The 23,469-nt window shown below is 42.5% G+C and overlaps 1 protein-coding gene across 5 annotated transcripts in view; it reads left to right on the top strand.

The window, feature by feature from the left end:
• Positions 1-23,469, top strand: part of LOC134359753 (rab GTPase-activating protein 1) — a 247,067-nt gene that overhangs the window by 39,426 nt on the left and 184,172 nt on the right. For 4 of the 5 annotated variants that reach the window (XM_063073339.1, XM_063073342.1, XM_063073340.1 and 1 more), the window contains 2 exons: positions 8,911-9,148; positions 21,937-22,144. In XM_063073339.1, the coding sequence (XP_062929409.1) occupies positions 8,911-9,148; positions 21,937-22,144 (446 nt within the window). Of the gene's footprint in view, positions 1-8,439; positions 8,527-8,910; positions 9,149-21,936; positions 22,145-23,469 lie in introns of those variants that run through there. The other variant, XM_063073343.1, reaches the window with a different exon arrangement.

Here is a 23,469-nt window from a genome sequence, read left to right on the forward strand (position 1 = left end):
AGAACATATGCAGCAGTTCCTCACCTCCTGCTGGGTTAGCTGCAGATGAAGGCAATCCTGTTGGTCTCACTGGGAAAGTGGCATAGAGTCAGCTGTGATCTTATTGAATTCAGAACAAGGGTGAGAGGGTTGAGGCTTGAGGCTACTCCTGTAGTTTCAGTTCTGTTCATGAACCAATCTTGAGCACAAGTCTCTAAAGAGGAGTTTGCTCAGCTAAGATAGTATCTTATCTGCAGTTATATTGCTGCTCTTTAAGATCTTTGAATCATTATCAGCAAAGATTAAAATGGTATATATCAGTGGATGTTTTTGTAAATGCTAATGTTGAACAACCATTCCATGGTTAGGTTGTAGAATGGGAGCTTGGAGATTCATGGTTTGGAATATTCTGACAAGCTGCATGCATCACTGGCTGCTATGGAATCTGCACTGCAGCGGATGGGGAAGCTCTACAGCGGGTATTAAAAACTGCCCAACACATCACCGGCACCAGCAATCAAGGACATTTGTACAGAAAGGTGCCAGAGAAGGGTCAGTAACATCATGAAGGATCCCACCCCCCTGCTCATGAACTGTGGTCCCACTCACATTAGGGAGGAGGCGATGTAGTCTCCAGGTCAGGACAACCAGATTCAAAAACAGATACTGATCAACACCTCCACCCACTAACCCATCCCTCCACATCCCCAACCACCACTAATTAATCATTTCCTGTCAGTCACCCTATGTTTAGACACTCCTGTACCTAGTGTTACATATAACATATTAATATTATTTATTATTTTATTATTGTCTTCAGCTTTTGTGCTGCAATGTGTAGCAATTATTTTGTTCTCCTTTACATTTGTGTACTGGAAATGATATTAAACGGCCTTGAATCTTGAATTTTTTCTGAGTAGATTTAATGAATCTGCAGCCATTCCAGTTAAAGAACTGTACTAGTTTTTCAAAACTGATTTTCCAAAGTTTTTCCTGAATGTATGAGAATGTGATTATAGAATTAAATGCTAAAATATTTGCAAAAGTTTCACTGATGATACTTGCATAATCCTCGCTTTGATTTAACACAAACGATGCAATTCACTGTATGTTTTGATATACACGTGACAAATAAAACTAGTCTCAAGATTAGATTAGATTATGGGGACACTCAGTCCTCGTTTATTGTCATTTAGAAATGCATGCGTTAAAAAGTGATACAATGTTCCTCCAGAATGATGTCGCAAGAAACACAGGACAAACCAAGACTAAAACTGACAAAACCACTTAATTATAACATACAGTTACAACAGCGCAAAGCAATACCGTAATTTGATAAAGAGCAGACCATGGGCATGGTTAAAAAAAGTCTCAATTTCCCAATAGCCTCATCATCTCACGCAGACGGTAGAGGGGAGAAGCTCCCTGCCATGGACCTCCAACCAGCCCTCCGACACAGCCTCTCCGAGCACCATCCTCTACCAAGTGCTTTGACCCCGCCCCGGCTGCCGAGCAACAAGCAAAGCCGAGGACTCAGGGCCTTCCCCTCTGGAGATTCTGGATCACACAGTAGCAGCAGCAGCGAAGCAGGCATTTCAGAAGTTTAACCAGATGTTCCTCCGTGCTCTCACGTCCGTCTCCATCAAATCAGGATTGTGCTTAGCACCCTACTTGACAGATAACAGACATCACCACTGGAGTGGCGGCTGTGAGCTGCGTAGCGTCGCCATCTTCTCCTCCCTCCTCTGAATGTCCTCTGAGTAGAAGGCTGCCAAACTAGAAATGAGACAAGAAAATCCATAAGAGCTGTATTTTTATAAAAAAGCTTTATGGTGCAATGTGCACTAAAAGTTGTTTGTTTAGAGAGGGATAATTTGGATTCAATACAATTATGTGACACCCTGGGAGTAGTATCTCAGTAAAGATTGAGAAAAATAACGAGGCAGAAAGCTTGTGTGAATCAATAAAACACAAATGCCTAAAGTGAAGAATATTAATTTATAGAAGCCATGTATCAATGAGCCTTTGAAGTCTTGACAAGTAACTCCCAGCAGTGGGCTGATAGTTTGTTTATTTTATTTTACTTGGAGATACAGCCCAGTAACAGTCCCTTCCAGACTAACGCTGCCCAGTTACACCCATGTGACCATTTAACTGACTAATTGATACGCCTTTGGACTGTGGGAGGAAACCAGAGCATCTGGAATAAACCCACAAGGTCACAGGTAGAACGTATGGACTCCTTACAGGCAGAGGCAGGAATTGAACCCAGGTCACGAGTGCTGTTAACTGCTACACGACCGTGCCACTTCAAATTCTATTTCTGAATTTTGGCGGTGTTATAAAATCTAGCATAGTGTAATAACTTGGAGTAACTTTTATGTTATAACTTTGAATTTTAGGGATTGCAATTTGTTTTTCATTATTTTGTCGTATACTTTTGACTTACAGTGCTAGTATCACTTTATATTTTAGTTTTAACATTTTAAGACAGGGGTTCCCAGCCTTGTTTATGCCTTGGACCAATACTGTTAAGCAAGGAGTCCACGGACACCGGGTTGGAAACCCTTGTTTAAGAGAGTCATTAACTCTGAGTTGCTTCTTCTCCAGTTCTGTTCCACCTGCTCTTCTGGGTCCTTTCTTTTCTGGTTATTGATTCCTTGTACAAGCCTTTCACTTGATAGGTGGGGAAGAGGAGAAAAACATGAGTGGTGTTTAAAATTGTATGTTTGAGTTGGTATGAACTGATTAATTAAAGGAAAAATGTAGATCACAGTAGGAGCCAGGCGGACGCTGAGGGGAGATCTGATAGAGGTTTATAAGATTAGACAGACAGTATCTTTTCCCCTCCAAGGGTTGAAATGTTTAACACCAGAGGTGATGTATTTAAGGTGAGGGGATAATTTTAAAGGAGATTTTGCATGGAGTGGTGGTGCTGGAATGCGCTGCCTGCAGTGATGGTGGAGGCAGATGCATTAGGAGCTTTTTAAAGACTGACATTCAGAGGTGTTCAAGAGACTCTCAGATAGGCACATGAATGTGAGGAAATGGAGTATGTGCACATGAGGAATTAGTTTAGTTGGCCATTTGATTTATTAATTTATTTGTTTTGGCACAGCATTGTGGGTTGAAGGACTGTTCTTGTGCTGTGCTGTTCTATGTTCTGAGGTAATACAAGAGAGGGGTGAGGCTTTCTGATTGCTGAATTTTACGTCTCCTTATTTTATCAACCTTCTGGGCCAACTTAATGTTGCAAGGTTTAACAAAGGAATCTAGCTACTGATATTAGTAATTGCATATGAGGGTTGTTCTGTGGTACTGGTCCCTATGTATCAGCATTAATATCCAATATTTAGTCTGATATAATTTGGAATAGCGTGATTGCACACAGTTCCTTAACAGGAGCATCAGGTGGTTTTGACTGCATCCATGAAGTTCAGAATATTGAGAATTACAGATAGCAATTTCTTTAACTTAGGCAGTATATAAAAAATAATATTGGTGAGCTATGCTTTGAAATAGTTCTTGAGTTGTTGATTTATTAAATCCAGTACACATCAATCTGTAGCTTTGTGCAGTATTCCAGGGATGGGGGAATACATTGGATGTTTCAGAAAAAGCCCTGAAGCTCGAGCATAAATCAGCATAGGAGCAATTGTATGCTGCAGGAAGTCATATGGTCTCTGCTGATATTTTAATAATCCAGTTTTAAGCTGGTTCATTGTGTGTTTGAGACTGTATCACACCCATATTTGTCTCTTGCATGGGTGTTCTTTCCTGTGCAGTGTGCCAGGGGCCATTCCAAATTTATGTGACTTGAAGTAGTGACAGTCCTCTTGTCTCAATTGGTTTGTTCTGTTTTTGCACTTCACATGCTTCCTCCATCATCTGTCATTTTAAGCCTGTCTATATATCTTTGTAACACACACAAAATGCTGGAGGAAATCAGCAGATCAGGCAGCATCTATGAAAGGGAATAAACAATTGACATCTCAGGATGAGATCCCTCGTCAAGACTAGATCTGGGCCCAAAATGTTGCCTGTTTATTCTTTTCCATAAATGCTGCCTGACTGGTTGAGTTCCTGTAGCATTTTTTTTCTGATTTTCCAGCATCTGCAGAATCTCTTGTGTTAATATATCTTTGTGTTCTTCTTGTGTGCTCTGTTGCTGAGTGAGCTTAAGGGTGTAACACAAAAGCTGGTTAATTTCATCACTATTGCGCCCTCAATAGGCCGTGCAACACATTACTGAACACTGTTTAATCCCCTGAGACCCATAATGCGATTAACAGAATAGATTTTAGTTTTTAAACAATGGAATTAATTCAGAGATTTCCCTATTCTTAAACCCATCACCCGTACTGGGGTACAGGTCACCGACAGACCACTGTCCCAGGCCAGTCTTTCAAGCTGTCGCAGGGTGTTCTTTGGCTAAGCTCAAGAGAAGTTTGATCAGCCCTGTGGCTTCCATGGACTTGCGGCTTTCACCACTCAACTTCATCTGTCTTCTTGGCAAAGATCTTTCCTCTCCCAGGGATGAAATCTTTGGAGATTCTGTTGGCATTTCTGTTGCTCTGGGTTTTTTGCAGGATGGGATTGCTGGCCCCATGCCCAACCCTCTTCTTTTTACAGCCAGTCTTGGGACCGTCCATAGCAGAGTTAGTATTGTCTTTCAATATAAAAGTTTTACTTTTGACCAGAATCGATCACTGTACAAGACAAGTACACATTCTTGCATTGTAGTCACTCTTGACCTTGAGTTTGAGACAAGTTGTTCTCTCAAGTTGAGCCAACTCTGGATTATAGAATGAAACGCTCGGAATGCTTCCCTGTCCCATAACCCTCACCACTTTTGGGCTCTCCTTTATGGATGTGCAGACGAGCCACAGTACATGCACTTATGGCATTATTTTGCACAAGGCAAGTATTTATTTCTCGTGTGCTATAGGCAGTTCCAGGGCAAAATAAATGTGGAATGATTAGACTGTATACAGAAAAATACCCAGGCTTTGACGCCACAGTTGTAAAGATGGTATTGCTTGTGTTGTGTTAGTGGATCAGCACTCTCTCATTCATTGTCTATTCCTTAATCTGCCGTTCTTCCTGTTGGATTGATCTCTCTTTATTTGGTTCTCTTCATCCATGTAGTGCTTTTGCTGAGTGCTGAGTACTAATCTCTCTTCTGAACAGGCATTAGTCACCGATTGAGTACGGAAGCTTAATTCCCTTCAATTGCATTGACGGTGTATTAATAACCACTGCGCAAGGAAAGATTGTCTCTTGACATCAGGATGCCAGTGATAATTTGGTTGAGGACGGTGATGGAAATTGGAGTGGAGCCAAAACAGCATAGCAGCAGGTCCCAGCTGATCCATTTGTGGCTCTAGGTGCTGTCACAGTGGTGGAGGTTATCTGTTGTACCTAGCAACGACAGGAAAACTGTTTTTAAAGAGGAAGAGCCGTTACACTGGGGCAGTTCCACTCTCTCGACCTCGGAAGTCCGGGTCCGGTGGTACGAGTAGTCATCACAACTGGAGTTGCAGTGGTTGACCTGGACTACTTCTGTCCTTCACTCTCCACGGAATGTTGCAGAGCTACCTTCCTAGCTGTTGGGTCTCACTGAAGATCTCATCTGCCCAGTCTACCAGAGCTGACTTGGCACGTGAGTGCAAACGTGTCTCAATGTCATTGGGTATGAGGTCTGCTGGCCATCACAGTATTATTGTGCTATACTGTATAAGGTCCACGCTATTGAAAAGGTAAAATGTTCAGCATCACAGCACTTTCAACGTTTAAAGTTGGCAATCCTGCCCACAGAGCATGAATGCGGTTGGCAGAGGAAGACAGGAAGAAGTGTGTCAAGAGATGGAGGTGATGAGAGTGGAGGGAAGAACAGCCAAGGCTTTGGAGTGTAGAACTGTATTGCACAGGGACAAGTCAGCCTGCCAAACTGCCAAAGTAATCAAATGATCAACTAAGCTAATCCATTCTGCCAATACAATATCCATATCTTTCCATTTGCTCACATTCATGTGCCAATCTGACAGTCTCTTGAACACCTCTATGGAATTTGCATCTACCAGCAGCCTTGGCAACACATTCTAAATGCCCACCACTTTCGTGTGTGGAGAAGAAAAAAATTGGCATCTCCTTTGAGCTGATCCCCCCTCACCTTAAATACATGCCCTGTAGTGTTAGACATTTCAACCCTGGGGAAAAGATGCTAGCTATCTGCTCTCAATCTTATAAACCTGTATCGGGTCTCCCCTCAGCTTCTGTTCCAGAGAAAACAGCCCAAGTTTATTCAGCCTCTCGATAAAACACATGCTGCCTAATCCTGGTAAAACCCTCTCCAAAGCCTCCATGTCCTTGCCATAATGTTGTCTGACCAGAGGTCATAACTTGCAGCATAACTTCACAACTCTTGAATTCTTCTTCTCAATAATGCAAGCATGCCACATGCAGCCTTTACTACTTTGTGTAGCCACCTTCAGGGACTATGGACTTGGGCTCCAAGGTCCCTCTTTTGCATGGCAATACTCTTAAGGATCTTGCCATTAACAGAGTACGGTCCTTTTATGTTTTATATCCCGAAGTGCAGCACTTCGTATTTGGCTGGGTTAAACTCTGTCTGCCATTTCTCTGCCATAAATACGACTGATTTATATCCCGCTGCATTCCTGCCAGACCTCTGGTGCTATGCACAGCACAGATCTTTGTATCACGTGGAAACATGCTAACCCACAGATCTGCATTTTTATCCAGGCCACTTGACTGTATAATATGATTAGCTTATATTTTATTTGTCACACAGTACTGTGAAAAAGTTATAGGCACACATATCTATAGCTAGGGTGCTGAAAGACTTGCACACTACTGTAGTAATTTTACATACTGCGCTGTTAACTGCCAAAGAAAACATTTCATGACATGTGACGATGATAAACCTGATTCTGATATGGGTGTCCATTGTGGACTGCAAGTGGGCCTACCCATATGAGCCTAAGACTTTTGCACAGTACTGTACATACATCAAAACGTACCGTGAAATGTGTCGTTTGTATCAAATCAAATCAGTGAGGATCTAGTTGGAGGCAGCCTGCAAGTGTTGTCACGCTTCCGGCACTAACATAACATACCCACATCTTACTAGCCTGGACGATTTTGGAATGTGGAGGAAACTGGAACACCCAAAGGAAACCCACCCACGGGGAGAACATACAAACTTCTTTCAGATAGTAGTGGGAAATGAACTCCAAATGGTCTTCAGTGGTGCAGTAAAGTGATTGCATTAACCTGTACTCTACCATGCCGTCATGTATTGGGATCTCTACTGTTTGTAATAAACAACTGAGGTCCCAGTCGGATCCCTATCGAACACCACTAATCACTGACCTGTCCTGTCCACCATTAGTTTCTGTCTTCAATGAGCAAACCAATTCTGAATCCAAATGGTTGATTCACCATGGATCCCATGGCTACAGGCAGTGTTGATAAGAGATTTCCATGTGAAATGCTAACATGGGACTTATTGCAATGTACAATCCATGTGTCACTGTGTTTGCTTGGTAAAATTTATTGTAATTTTTACTTTGGGGGATGTGAGGAGGAGCATTCTATCAACAAAGATGACCCTCACAAGAGCTTAAAAGTAAACTTCACATGGGAGTTTTCCAAACAGAAGAGATTCTGCAGATGCTGGAAATTCAAAGCAACACACACAATCCTGGAGGAACTCAGCAGGTCAAGCAGCATTATGGAAATTAATAAACAGTTGATGTTTCAGGCCGAGACCCTTCTTCAGGACTAGAAAGGAAGGAGGAAGATGCCAGAATAAGGAGGAGGGGAAGGTGTACAAGCTAAAAGTTGATAGGTGAAGCCAGGTGTGTGGGCAGGCCATATCGGGAGTACTGGATACGGTAGACAACCCTAACAGATTTGCAGGTGAAGTGTTGCATCAGCTGGAAGGACTGTTTGGGGCCCTGAGAGGAGGTGAATGGGCACGTGTAGTACTGCTTGCAGGGTAAGTACCAGGAAGGAGGGTGGGTGTTTTCTAGCTCCTTAAACAATTTCAGTTAGATTCTTGATTAGCCAGGGTATCAAGGGTTACGGGGAGCAGGCAGGAGAATGGTTTGGAGGTTGATAAGAAATCAGCCATGATGGAATGGTGGAGCAAATTCTGCTCCTCTGGCTTATGTTGGTATGGCCTTTCACTTGATATTGAGTATCTTTAAAATTGTGTGGGCTGTCCTCCATCTTCGCATCTGACCACTTCATTTCTGAAGGTTCTGAAATTACGCTTTATCATTCTGATTTCCTGCAGACACTGTTACTTGCTGAAATAGCAACATTTATCTTCCTGTTGAATTTCAGTCAGTGGTTCCTGGTAATGAGTATTCAAAAGTTCAGTCTATTTTCAGTGTAGGTTGTACTGCTGCGGTAGGCAGCAGAGAGTGTAAACTCAGCCAGCTCCATCACAGGGACAGCCCTCTCCAACAGGGTAGCTTAGACCTTGTATGTGAGTACATACTATTAACGAGAATATGGGTATGTCAGGTATTGTATTTATCATAGTATTTTGTTCATTTACTTTGCATAAACCATCCTTTTGGTATTTAAAGCTTGATTTTTCATTTGTATCTTGTTATTTTTTGGCAATATACTGTGAAAGATTATAGAAGTAAATAAAGACTATCTTAAACAATATTGTGGGTTGAAAGGTTTGTTCTGTGCTGCATCGTTCCATGTTCTGAACAGTGAACTTGATACCAGAAGATTACGTGTAACTTCCCCTTCAGTGCTTACCAAAATTGCAATAGGAATTTTAAATGTACTTTTAATTAGGGTACATAATGTTCAAATTAATTTGTGGGATTTGGTGCAATGTGGCAATGTAGTTAATAGAGTTTACCTGCATTGTGTTGCTCTTAGATAGTTGGAAATGGAAGTGAACAACAACTGCAGAAGGAGCTGGCAGATGTGTTAATGGACTCGTCAATGGAAGGTCAAGCAGGTGCCAGGGAGCCTTCCGAAGCAATGCCAGCTTCCGCAACGAGTGAGGAATCACTGACTGAGGATATTTCCTTAACCCCATCACCTGTGTATTCGGGATTAAGGGTGGTGGGCCAGAAACCAGAAATGAACCTGCCGATCAAACCCTCGCAGGAAGGTGAGTGCAATTCTAAAACTGTTGGCAAACTGCTGATCACAATCGTTCGAGAGTTGGGGTGTACGCGAGGGTGGAGAGCAATAAAACCTCCCTATACATGTGGCAGATTTATTAAATTTTATCTCTGAAAATGCGGTAGGAAGTTGGATCATTATTATAAACCAAGGTCATTTTTATCAGTTTAATTAAAGATTTTTCCCAATACATATTAACTTTTCTCACCTATTTATGCTTTCATTTAATTGTGTTACCAGTGTTTACTAGTTGTTATTAGTAGTTGCTATCAGTATGTACTAGTTGCTGCCAGTGTTTGCCAGTTGATCTCCCTTGGGGTACTTTGGCACAGTAGTTAAGTTACTGAGAGATTATTCCATAGTTCTGTACTAACCGTCTTAAGAGCCAAATTCCTTATTATTCATCAACCTCATTATGTGCCGTGTCGTATGACATAGGCGATCATGGTCTTTCCATAAGCATGATTGTTCTTAGCAAATTTTTCTACAGAAGTGGTTTGCCATGGGGAGGGGGTGGTTAAGCAGGTGTTACACCTTGCCTAAGGTGACCTGCAGGCTAGCAGAGAGAAGGAGCACCTTACTCCTCCTTTGGTAGAGACATATCTCCACCCTGTCACCTTTTCTTATATTTAAGCTCTACAAAATTTAGATGGATGAAACCAGATGGTTGTAAGAACAAGGAGGAAATCTGCCACCTTTGTTGTATATGTGACTGCTGAATCAGAATCTGGTCTATTATCACTGTCTTATATAACATGAAATTTGTTGTTTTGTTACAGCAATTCAGTGTAAAGATATAAAATTATTATAAGTTATAAAATAAATGGTGCAAAAACTAAAATTAATGAGGTACTGCTCATGAACTGTTCAGAAATACGGTGCAGGGAAAGAAATTGTTATTGAATCATTTAGTTTAGGTCTTCAGGCTCCTTTACCTCTAATGATAGGAATGAGAAGAGGGCATGTTCTTAATGATGGATACTGTTTTGAGCCACTGCCTCTTGTAGAAATCTTTGTTGGAGAGGGTTGTCCCCGTGATGGAGCTGGCGGAGTTTACACTCTCTGCTGTCTTAGACCCCCCCCCCTCAAATATCAGGCTGTGATGCAGCCATTCAGAATATCCGTCACTGTTAAATCTGTAGAAATTTGCAAGAATCTCAGTTGTCACCAGAAGGTGACAGAATGCTGGAGGAACTCAGCATATCAGGCAGCATCTATAGAAGGGAATAAACAGTTGGTATTTTGGGCCAAGATTTTTCATCAGGACTGGAAAAGAAGGGGCAAAAGCCGGAATAAGATGATGGAAGGAGTATAATTCTTGCATTGAAAAAAAATTTGAATTCCAAGTAAAAGGTGGGGAAGTGTTGCTAAATAGCAGTCTTTTAATCTTCCTCTTTTGATATTAGGTAATGACAGGGTGGTTGTAGATGAGCATAAAGGAAGCCCCTGGAAACCTGACCCAGGGGAACTTGGATTCCAACCCTGATGTAAAAGGGGAGAGAGAAAGCAGTAAGATAAAACTGGTGTAAAGGTGAACATGACATTATTCAAGTTGTAAACTAAATCTTGTCAGGAATAGATTGGATGGCAGTAGGTTTGTTGCTGATAATAGAAGTCGCTTGTCTGATTTTTATCAGAGTGGGTGAGAGTAATGATGGTCTGGAGCAGGGGTTTCCAACCTGGGGTCTGTGGACCCCTTAGTTAGTGGTAGGGTCTAGAGCCACATTTCTATGATTGCTTCTATGGCAAACACAAATAAAAGCTGGAGTGGAAAGGATGCTGGGGGTGATGTGTGGTGTAGGGGCAAGTGATAAAGAATCGGAGGGGAGACATACCAAAGAGATTGGATAACCATGAAAGTAGGCAGGAGTTGCTTGAAATCCAAGCCAGAATAATTTGGTAGATTATATCATAAACACAAAAAAGCTTTTGGAAGAAGAAAAATGGCTGCTGGTGTGACTGGACACGACGACTTTGGCTGTTTAATTAATATTGAGAAATCTTTTGAGGTGTCCGCTTGAGGAACAGAGATGTTGTCATGGAGATGGCACTAAAAGGAGCGTGTAACCAGGAGGAGGCATTTAGTCAACCTCCCTTTCATATTCCTATCAGAAAGACATCAACATAAGAGTAGCTTTTATTGCATGGCATGGTCTTGATGTGGCACTGATGCTTGAAAATAAAATTCATCAGATGTGGGAAAGAGAAAATTGGCAGAGTCCCATGGTGCCCTGGTATAGAAAATCTAGGTTATTGTACCTGTGCATGTGAATGAAAAATCTGCTTGCAGCAGCCTCACAGATGCATAGTATCAGATAAGCAGCACCCACAGGAAAAGCAAATGTAGATTATACATAATTTTTACAAGTAAACAATTAGTACAAAATGTCTAATTTAATGCAAAGTGATCAGAGTGGTCATAGTTGGTTCAAGACTGAACTTTTGAAGGGAAGTAGCTGTTCTGGAACCTGGTGGTATTGGACTTCAGTCTTCTGTTACTTCCTGCCTGACGTGAGCTGTGAGAAGATGGCACGGCCAAAATGGTAGAGATCTTTCATTGGACTTTTGACCGTAAGAAACTATTCATCTTTGGCTGTCTTTTCTGAAGAGAGAATTTTCAAGCCTGGATAGAGAGTAAAATTGATAATGCAGGCGGATGATCACCGTGGAAGTTGAATTGCTATTGAGTTATTAATTGGAAGGAACCTGTATTGAATGCCACTTCAGTAATGAGGGCCATGTTACCCTTCTGTCCCAGTGTTGCCTGATGGTTGTATATAGTTGTAGAGATTTACATTATGGTGTATTACACTATACACCCGATCTTTGGAGAAACCTTTTTTTCTGTCAGATTGATTCATTCTTCACTGATAAATGCCTTTAACATATTTAATATGGGGCACAGAGAAGAATCGGAATCAGGTTTATTATCACTGGCTTATTGTGAAATGTATTGTTTTGCAGCAGCAGTAGATTGCAATACATAATAAAATTGAGAAATTACAATAAGAAATATATATATTTATATAAATTTATATAAGCAGTGCAAAAAGAGAGCAAAAATAGTGAGGTAGAGTGCATGGGTTCACTGTCCATTCAGAAATCTGATAACAGAGGAGAAGAAGCTTTTCCTAAAATGTTGAGTGTGTGTCTTCAGGCTTCTGTAGCTCTTCTTTGAGAGGAATGAGAAGAGGACATGTCCTTAATGGTGGACGCTGCCTTTTTGAGGCTTCGCCTTTTGAAGGTGTCCTTGATGCTGGGGAGGCTAGTGCCCATGATGGAGCTGGCGGAGTTTCTAACTTTCTCCCACTTTTTCCGATCCTATGCAGTGGCCTTTTCATACCAGATAATGATGCAACCAGTTGAAACAGAAACTAATTAGGTAATATGAAAGCAATGAGTTTAGATTATTAACCTTCCCACTCAGTCCTTTCCCTCATGGCCAGTGCATAGAGTACTGTGAAGAATAAATTACTTCTGCACATTCCTTCTGAAATTCTAACTCTGAAGGTTTTGCTAACACTACCTTTGTTTTCACATTTGTGTTCAGATCAACTTAGTAAATATTTCTCTGTATTAGGTTAACTTCCAGATCTGCTTATTCCATCATTCGTTTTGCAAAGTTACTGCTCTGGACTAGATGGGGTGAATGCCCTGTTTCTCTGCTGTCATATTCTGTGACTCTGAATTGTTCCAATGCCATGCTAAGCATTAAACCCCATTGCCCTTGGTTCTTACTGCTGCTCTGGGTTTGCAAGAATTTGAACATAGAGCTTGGACCCCAAGATCCCGCTGCACGTCAGCACTGTTAAGAATCTTGCCTTTGACAATGTACTGTCTCTTTGCATTTGACCTATCAAGGTGCAACACTTCACACTTGGCTGGATTAAATGTCATCTGCCACTTCTCCGCCCATATCTACAACTGATCTATATCCGGTTGCATTCTTTGCCAGTCTTCTGCACTATCCACAACACCACTAATCTTTGTGTAAGACTTGTTGCATCCAGTGGCATGATCTCGGGGGTGACGCCCCCTCCCCAACCAAACTTTAGCACTCTTGTTTGGGTGGATGCTGCGTGTTGCGTCCCCTGTGTAACATCAGTACCCCGAAATAACATTCAGTCCGCAATGTGCAGTTAATGATTAAGATTTTATATTTAAGTATGGGGTTAGTAGAGAAACAAAAGAAAAGGAAAGCAAATAAAAGGCGCCAATAATCTCATCAACATGTCCAGTGTACAAACGTTGGAGCTCACGGATTTCCTTTTGCTGATTCCCCCTTTGCTCGTCGACAACCCCTGGGTTCTCGCCCTGAGCCGAGGCCTAGCGTGTCCGGCAACCCTCTCCTCAAGCCACGTCTTCTCTCTTCATGCTCCGCGCGCCTTCTCCCAAAGCCCGCACAAGCTAACAGCTTTCACACAGACAGAAAGAATAACATCGATCCCAATTGGTTAGCAAATGAATACAAATCCCGTTATCACTAATTATAATCCAAATATACTGCTATAAAGAACCAGTCTCAGCAGTTAACAGTACAGAGAAGCCATTTTATTCACCTTAACAGTAACATAAGAGAAGAAACCCTTACACTTGTAAAATCTGGAAACTTGCTAACCCACCCATCTACAAACATCATTTATATGCATCACAAACAGCAGAGGTCCCGGTACCGATCCCTGCGAAGCACCACTAGTCACGGACCTCCAGCCAGGAAAAATCCTTTAGACCACTACCCTCTGTCTTCTATGAGCAAGCCAGTTCTGAATCCAGATGGCCAATTCAACATAAATGCCATGAATTGGAAGAGTCTGGTTCAAAGAACATCAAAGTGCTAGTCCTTTGTCTCTTTGGAGCTGAGGGTTCTACAACATATTCCAGCCTTTTGTGTCTCACGCTTAAGCTGGAAATTCAACCCAGACCAATGGACTGGAAGTGTTGGATTTGGCTGCGCATTTCAGTTCCCAACAGACATGACTCAGATATTAAATTATAGCATCTGCTCTCTGTAGTAACTGGCACTACGCATATATAAATGTTGCCAGATCAGCATTTTATTGGGACATAATATTTCCCTCTTCCTTCTGTGCTAAATGTCGGAATGTAATAGCAGAGAAAGATAACTTTATCACAATCCCAGTGTGTTTTGTGTTGTTTTTGTGTATTACTTCATTGCACTCTGCTGGTTGGTACCTTGTAAGTTCACTGCAGACACCTTTTACTGTTTATGTAGAACATTACAGCACAGAAACAAGCCATTCAGCCCATCTAGTCCATGCCAAACTATTAATCTGCCTGGTTCCATTGACCTGCACCCAGACCATAGCCTTCCAAACCTTTCCCATTCATTTATTTATCCAAATTACTCTTAAGCATTGATCTTGAACCTGCATCTACTACTACTGCAGGCAGCTTGTTCCACATTATCACCACCCTCTGTGTGAAGATTAACCTCATGTTACCCTTAAGTACTTCACCTTTCACCCTTAACCTGTGATCTCTAGTTCTAGTCTCACCCAACCTGAGGGGAAAAAAGCCTGCTTGCATATTCCTTATCTATATCCCTTATAATTTGGTATTCCTCTTTCAAATCTTCCCTTATTCTCCTACCCTCCAGGGGAAAACGTCCTAACCTATTCAATCTTTCCCTATAACTCAGGTCCTCAAGTCCTGGCAACATCCTTGTAAATTTTTCTTTAATCTTTAAATCTTATTGACATTTTTCTTGTAGATAGGTGACTGCACACAATACTCCAAAATAAGCCTCTCCAATGCCTTATACAACTTTAACATAACATCTCAACTCCTGTACTCAGTACATTGATTTATGAAGGTCATTGTGCCCAAGGCTTTCTTTACAACCTTATCTACCCATGATGCCACTTTCAAAGAATTAGAGATCTGTATTCCCAGATCCCTCTAATCTGCCACACTTCTCAGTACCTTAACACTCACTGTGTAAGTGGTAGCCTGAATTGTCCTCTCAAAATGCACCGCCTCTCACTTGTCTGCATTATATTCTATCTTTCAGGCACATGGCCAAGTGGATAAGGCATTGGACTAGCGACCTGAAAGTTGTGAGTTCGAGCCCCAGCCGAGGCAACGTGTTGTGTCCTTGAGCAAGGCACTTAATCACACATTGCTCTGTGACGACACTGGTGCCAAGCTGTATGGGTCCTAATGCCCTTCCCTTGGACAACATTGGTGTCATGGAGAGGGGAGACTTGCAGCATGGGCAACTGCTGGTCTTCCATACAACCTTGCCCAGGCCTGCGCCCTGGAGAGTGAAGACTTTCCAGGCGCAGATCCATGGTCTTGCAAGACTTAGGGATGCCATGTTTCAGCCCATTTTTCCAGCTGGTCCAGATCCTGCTATAAATTTTATTAGTTTTCTTTGCTGTTTACTACACTCCCAATCTTGGTGTCATCCACAAAGTTACTGATTCAGTTAACCACGTTATCATACAGATTATTGAAATGAGAAAGAACCCAGCACCGATCCCTGTGGCACACCACAAGTCACAGGCCTCCAGAGAGACAACCATCTGCTACCACTCTCTGACTTCTGCCACAAAGCCAATGTCTAATCCAATTTACTACCTCATCTTGAATGACAAGCAACTGGACCTTCTTGGCCAACCTCCCAAACAGGACCTTGTCAAATGCCTTGCTAAAGTCCAAGTACACAACATCCACTGCCTTTCCTTCATTAACTTTCCTGATAATTTCCTCAAAACTCTATAAGGTTAGTTAGATACCACCTACCATATACAAAGCTATGTTAACTATTCCTAATCAGTCCCCGTCTGTCCAAGTATTTGTATATCTGGTCTCTTAGAATACTTCCCAGTAACTTACCCACCACTGACGTCAGGCTCACTGGCCTATAATTTCCTGGTTTATTCTTGGAGCCTTTCTTAAATGACTGAATAGGATTAGCTGTCTTCAATCCTCCGACACCTTACCCATGGCTAAGGATGGTTTAAATGTCTCTGCAATTTCTGCACTAGTCTCCCACCAGGGTTTGAGGGAACACCTTGTCAGGCCCTGGGGTTTTATCCAACTTAATTTGCCTCAAGACAACTAACACCTCCTATTCTAATCTGTATGGGGTCCATGATCTCACTGCTGCTTTGCCTCACTTCTATAGATTCTGTGTCCATCTTCTGAGTAAATACAGATGCAATAAAATCCATTCAAGAGCTACCCCATTTCCTTTGGCTCCACACATAGGTGTCCACTCTGATCTTCCAGAGGACCAATTTTGTCCTTTGTTATCGTTTTGCTCTTAATATATTTGTAGGTATCCTTGGGATTCTCCTCCACTTGTCTGTTAGAGCAACCTGAAGCCTTCTTTTAGTACTCCTGATATCCTCCTCAGATGTTCTCTTCCATTTCTACACTCCTCTAGAACTTTATTTGCTCCTTCCTGCCTATACCTGCTGTACACCTCCTTTTTCTTAACCAGGGCCTCAGTATCTCTACAAATTTGTTCCTCTAAATCCCACGGACTGTTACGAGGTCTATAAAATAATCCCATTAACACAGTCTCCCTTTCTTAATCCCCATTTCCACCCATATAGCCTCAGTAGACGAGCCCGCCATTCGATTATGTCTGAGCACTGGTATGTCATTTTCCCTGACTAGTACCGCTGCCCCACCCTTTGAATCCCTCCCGCTATATTAGCGGAAAACAGTGGAACCCTGGAACTTTGAGATTCCAGTCCTGCCCCACTTGCAACCAACTCTCACTAATGGCTACAATATCATAATTCCATATGCTGATCCATTCCCTAAGCTCATCTGCCTTTCCAACAATACTCCTTGAATTGAAATGTACACAATTCAGAATATTAGTCTCACCATGCTCAACCTTTCGATTCCTGACTTTGTATGAAGGCTTTGTATGGATAGAAGATTGGCTGCCTAGCAGGAGGCAAAGAGTGGGAATAAAGGAGGCCTATTCTGGCTGCCTGCTGATGACCAGTGGTGTTGGGTATTGGGACCACTTCTTTTCACGTTGTGCATCAACAATTTAGATGTGATGGAGTTGATATCTTTATGGTTAGGTTAGCTGACAACACAGATAGGTGGAGTGGCAGGTTGTGTAGAAGATTCAAGGAATCTGCAGATAGACTTAGACAGATGAGGAGAAGGGCAAAGAAGTGGCAGGTAGAATATACTGTGGTGATGGGTATAATGATGCACTTTGGTAGATGGGATAAAGGTGTGGACTATTTTCTAAAAGTGGGAAATTCAAAAATCAGAGGTGCAAAGGGACTTGGGAGTCCTTGTGCAGGCTTGGGTTGGTAAGGATGGTAAGTACAATGTTGGCGCTCATTTCGAGAGCACTAGAAAATAAAAGCAAGGTTGTAATGCTGTCTTTAAGGCATTGGTCAGACTGCATTTGGAGAATCGAGAGCAGTTTTGGGCCCCTTATCTAAGAAAAGATGCTGGTATTGGGGAAGGTCCGGAGGAGGTTCATGAGAATGATTCGGGGAATGAAAGGGTTATTGTATGAGGAGCATTTGATGTCTCTGGACCTGTACTCACTGGAGTTTAGAAGAATTTGGGCGGGGGGGTGGAATCTCATTGAAGCCAATCAAATATTGAAAGGACTAGTTAGAATGGAAGTGGAGAGGCTGTTCCAAAAATGAGGGAGTCTATTCCAGAGGGGACAGCCTCGGAATAGAGGGATGTCCATTTAAAACAGATGAGGGATTTCTTTAGCCATAGGATGGCGAATCTGTGGAATTCATTACCATGGACGGTTGTGGAGGTCAAGTCATTGGGTATGTTTAAAGTGGGGGTTGATATGTTCTTGATTCCACATCTAAGATGACCAAGAGCAAAGTTTTGCAGACAACTGACAAAGCTTCTAGGTACTCTAGTGGATACACTTCTGAACTGTGATCACTGTATTCTACAGCTTGTAATTCCTCTTTTGCGATCGCCTGGGGGATTTGGTGAGCTAGATTCTTGAGAGTACAGGAATGGTTAGGGTGGCCATCTCTACATCGAGGCCTGATAGTGGAAGACGAACTGGTGGTCGCCTCCATTACTCTGTGCTGATTAAAGCATCAAGCAAGATTAAGATAATTGAGGATAAGAGTGGAAAACAGTGTTCAGTGATGACTGCCTGTGTCTTCCTCTCCTCTTGCTCTTCCGTTGGGTGGGAGGTGTTGGAGTCTTGGGTTCCACGATGCCAGGTTCAGGAGCAATTGTTGCTCTGCAGCCATTGGGCTTCTGGACGAGCTTCGCTTGCCTCAGTATGGGGCAGGCTCCACAGCTGTGGACTCACTTTTGGGGACTCCACAGTTCATGTTCTCCCTTCTCTTCTAGGCTGCAGAGCCAGATGCCTATTTATGCACAATCCAACTGCAGCGAGCTGAATGTCCTGACTGGCCCCTGCTCACTTCTTTTGAAATCTCTTTCATGCTACGTGATCAATATGTAGGTTAGCTTTGAGAGCAGCTTGTACTTGTATGACATTTTTAATAGTCCAATGAGCTCACAGAAGTGTATTCAAGTAAGTGTGGGTTAGGCCAGAGGAATATAGGCTTGATTGGTGAATTAAATACTCTATCTGTTGTCCAAGCCATGGTGCCCTCAAAGTTGCAGGTGCGGTCTGCCAGCTTCAACCATGGTTACTAAAGCTTGATTGACAGGATCTCGGGATCTGCTGGGGACTAAAACTGGAAGAGGAGAAAAGATGCTGTCATTGTCATCGTCTTCTTAAGCCATCACCCCTACTAGGGCATAGGCCACCAACAGCAGCTGACCAGTCCTCTGTCCTGGGTCAGACTTTTACATTGTTCAGGTGTAACCAGTCTTGCATCTTCAAGGTGAAGATCCTTCCTTTCCCAGGGATGATGTTCTTTGCAGCTCTGTTGGTGTTTCTGTAGCTCTGGGTTGGGTTGCTTGCCCCATGCCAAATCCTCCTCCTTTTGTAGCCAAGTTTGGGGCCATCCATGGTGGAGTTCGGAAAAGATGTTGTTGAAGAGAAAGTAATAGAGTTGCAGACAAAGGAATCCTTGAAAACAGCAAACATTTTAAACTCAAAAGATTGTGCATATGCTGGGAATCCAGAGTAATACACAAAATGCTGGCAAAACTCCACAGGTCAGGCAGCATCTATGGGAAAAAAATAGAGCTGAGGCCCTTCAGTGGGATTTTTAAATTTGAATTTTTGATCCATGATAACAATGTAGTTCAGTGGTGCAGGGTAGGAGACGATCCAACGAGTTTGGGGCAAACTGGAGTGTGTGTTAGTTATCCTGCCGGGAAAACACTGAAAGGTAACAAAAGAATAGACGAGTTTTAGAAGCAGATACACTGAGGCAGTTGCACAAATGCCATTGATAGGTCATTGTGTTGAAGATGTCTTGTGATTGGAAACTCTACTATGAGTCACAAGGAAGGGAGCTTCCAGACGCGCACAATGCTGGAGGAACAGAGTAGGTCAGCAGCATCTACAGGGGGAAATGGACAGTTGGGCTTTTAGTTCACTTTAAGACTGTTTGGAAGGATTAGAATCATTAGGAGGGCTTGGTTACCAGCCCTACCCCTTCTCTCCCACAATTTTTCTACAGGAATAGTGGACCAATCACAGTTGAATGTTAGACATGCAACATGACTAGTGAGATAGAGGAGTGTGAAGCCCAATGTTGGAGTGGGTCTTAGAACATAGAAATCTACAGCATATTACAGGCCCTTCAGCCCACAATGTTGTGCCGACCATGTAACCTACTCTAGAAACTGCCTAGGATTTTGCTATAGCATAGCCCTCTATTTTTCTAATCTCCATGTACCTAAGAGTCTCTTAAAAGACCCTATTGTATCCGCCTCCACCACTGCCGCTGGCAGTACATTCCATCACCACCACTCTCTCTGTGGAAAAACTTAACTCTGACATACCCCTTGTACCTACTTCCTAGCACCTTAAAACTATGCCCCCTCATGTTAGCCATTTCAGCCCTGGTGGGGAAAAAGCCCCTGCCTATCCACACGATCAATGCCTCTCATCATCTTGTATACCTCTATCAGGTCACCTCTGATCCTCCTTCGCTTCAAGGAGAAAAGGCCAGGTTCACTTAACCTATTCTCAGAAAGCATACTCTCCAATCCAGGCACCATCCTTGTAAATTTCCTCTGCACCCTCTTGATGAAGGGGCTCAGCCTGAAACGTCAACTGTTTATTCCTCTCCATAGACGCCGCCTGACTTTCTCCAGCATGTTGTGTGTGTTACTCTGGATTTCTAGCATCTGCAGTATCTCAGATGTTGGAGTGGTAGTGCTGGGTGTCATTGGTATTCATGAGAAACTTCAGCTCAGAGAAAAAACTACCACTGCCTGTGAAGCACTCAGATTGGGGAAGTGGAAAAAAAGAGGGGAAAATAATGTTTTTTTTTGCTGGGACTTCGAACTGTTGTGATGCAGACAAATTACCACCCAAATTGTCAAATTTGCTAAATCAATGCTGGTTAGAAGATTCCCCCTGCTATATAAATAAGAACATAAGAAATAGGAGCAGGAATAGGCGATCTGGCCTGTCAAGCCTGCTCCGCCATTCAATAAGATCATGGTTGATTTGGCCGTGGACTTGTCTCCACCTACCTGCCTTTTCCCCATAACCTTTAATACCCTACTATGCAAAAATCTATCCAACCTTGTCTTAAGTATATTTACTGAAGTAGCCTCCACTGCTTCACTGGACAGAGAATTCCACAGGTTCACCGCCCTTCGGGAAAAGCAGTTCCTCCTCATCTCCATCCGAAATCTACTCCTCTGAGTCTTGAAGTTTATCCCCGGTTCAGGTCTCACTTATCAATGGAAACAACTTTCCTGTCTCTATCTTATCTATCATAATCTGAATTCAAGCGAGTACAGTCCTAGGCGACTCAATCTCTCCTCATAGTCTAACCCCCTCATCTCTGGAATCAACCTTGTAATCTCCTCTGCACAGCCTCCAAAGCTAGTATATCCTTCCTTAAATAAGGAGACCAGAACTGCACACAGTACTCCAGGTGTGGCCTCATCAGTACCTTATACAGTTGCAGTATAACCTCCCTGCTCTTAAATTCAATCCCTCTAGCAATGAAGGCCAACATTCCATTTGCCTTCTTGATAGCCTCTGAACCTGTAAACCAACCTTTTGTGATTCATCCACAAGCACTCCCAAGTCCTTCTGCACAGCAGCATGCTGCAATCTTTTTACCATTTAAATAATAATCTCCTCTTCCATTTTTCCTTCCAAAGTGGATGACATTGCATTTACCAACATTGTACTCCATCTGCCAGACCCTTGCCCACTCACTTAACCTATCTGTATCTCTCTGAAGATTCTTCGTTCTGCCACTGCTTAAGTGAATGGCTTTCCACAGAGAAGAAAAACCTGAATTACAGGTCTTCACAGGAAAATATCAGCAAGTTATTCGGTTTAGTTCAAGTGAGAAATAATGTGAATTGTGTGCAATTATTTTTAGTTGTAAATTCTTGGTACTGCAAAATGCCTTTTGCAGGGATTAAATTCCTAAGAAGCCTTATTGAATGCATACTAGTGATGATTTCTTGCAGAAGAGTAGACCTGTGTTTGCAGTTAATTGTGTTTGTTAAATGGAAAAGCCTTTAAAATTAGCTTGTACTTTGAAAATTATTGTAATTATGCTGAAATAGCTAGTAAAAGCAGATATACTGAAGAATGAGAAGTGGAAGCTTTCCCCTAATATCAGCTGCCTTTACAGTAACGTGACATCTTGTTTTAATTCAACTTAGCTGACTCTTCAGACTCGAGTCCCTCTACGCCAATCCCAGACGAAGACAGCATCTTGTTCAGCAAACTCACATACTTGGGCTGTGCTTCAGTGAATGCTCCTCGAAGTGAAGTTGAAGCCCTGCGGATGATGTCCATCCTGCGAAGCCAGTGCCAAGTTCCTCTGGACGTGACCATCTCAGTACCGAATGTTTCAGAAGGAATTGTGAGGTGAGGGTTGTCAGGCTTGTTCTGGCAATGTATCATTTAAAAAAATATATATATTTACTTTATTTGGGCTACACCTGTATGGCTAGTTGAAAGGTGACCTATTTTGAAGTGAATGTTATTGAAAGATGCTTTTGAACTTGAGAAACAATTTAACTGTACCATATGTTGACTGGTTACCAACACTCAGTGGCAACATTGTTAGACACTTCCTGGACCTAATAAAGTGACCACTGAGTATCTCTTCAAGGTCTTCTGCTGAAGCAAATCCACTTCAAGATTCAACATGTTATGCTTTTAGAGATGCTATTCTGCATGCCACTGTTATAATACATGGTTATTTGAGTTACTGTTGCATTCCTCTCAGCTTGATCCAATCTGGCCATTCACCTCTGACCTATCTCGATAACGAGACATTTTACTCACTGAACTGCTGCTCACTGAATGTTTTTATTTTTCACACTATTCTTCCTAAATTCTAGAGACTGTTGTGTGTGAAAATCGCAGGAGATCAGTTTGTGAGATACTCAAGCTACCTTGTCTGGCACCAACAATCATTCCACAGTCAAAGTCACTTAGATCACATTTCTTCCCCATTCTGATGTTTGGTCTGAACAACAACTGAACCTCTTGACCATGTCTGCATGCTTTGATGGATTGAGTTACTGCTCCATAACTGACTGATTAGATATTAGCAGGTGTACTTATTAATGTGGCCACTGAGTGTATATTGTACACATTTTCATGGTCATTTTTCTCCTGTGCTGACTAGTGACCATGTTGTCCACAGTTAGGTTGGCCCTATGCCAGGCAGCAGTTTCACAACCTTTATCATGTGATATGTGAATCATCTGGGTCATGTGCCTTGTTGTCAATGATTACAATGGCAGTAATGAGAAGACGGATGTACTGGATAGTGGGGTGCTTAATAATGTAGAGTTGTAGAGTCATAAAGAAGCACAGCAGGGGTACAGGCTCTTAGGTCCATCTAGTCCGTGCTGAACCATTTAAACAGCCAACTCCCATCGACCTGCACTGGGACCATAGCTCTCCATACCCCTACAATCCATTTATCCATCCAAACTTCTCTTAAACATTAAAATTGCGCTCGCATGGACCACTTGTGCCGGAAGCTCGTTCCATCTTCCAGGACGAAGGAGATGTCCTCCTTTTTTAAAGAAAGGGGCTTCCCTTCCTCCATCAACTCTGCTCGCAAACGCATCTCCCCCATTTCATGCGCATCTGCTCTCACTCCATCCTCCCGCCACCCCCCTAGGAATAGGGTTCCCCTTGTCCTCACCTACCACCCCACCAGCTTCCGGGTCCAA

This window comes from Mobula hypostoma, chromosome 21 (genome assembly GCF_963921235.1).
Source record: "Mobula hypostoma chromosome 21, sMobHyp1.1, whole genome shotgun sequence".
Classification (NCBI taxonomy): domain Eukaryota; kingdom Metazoa; phylum Chordata; class Chondrichthyes; order Myliobatiformes; family Myliobatidae; genus Mobula; species Mobula hypostoma.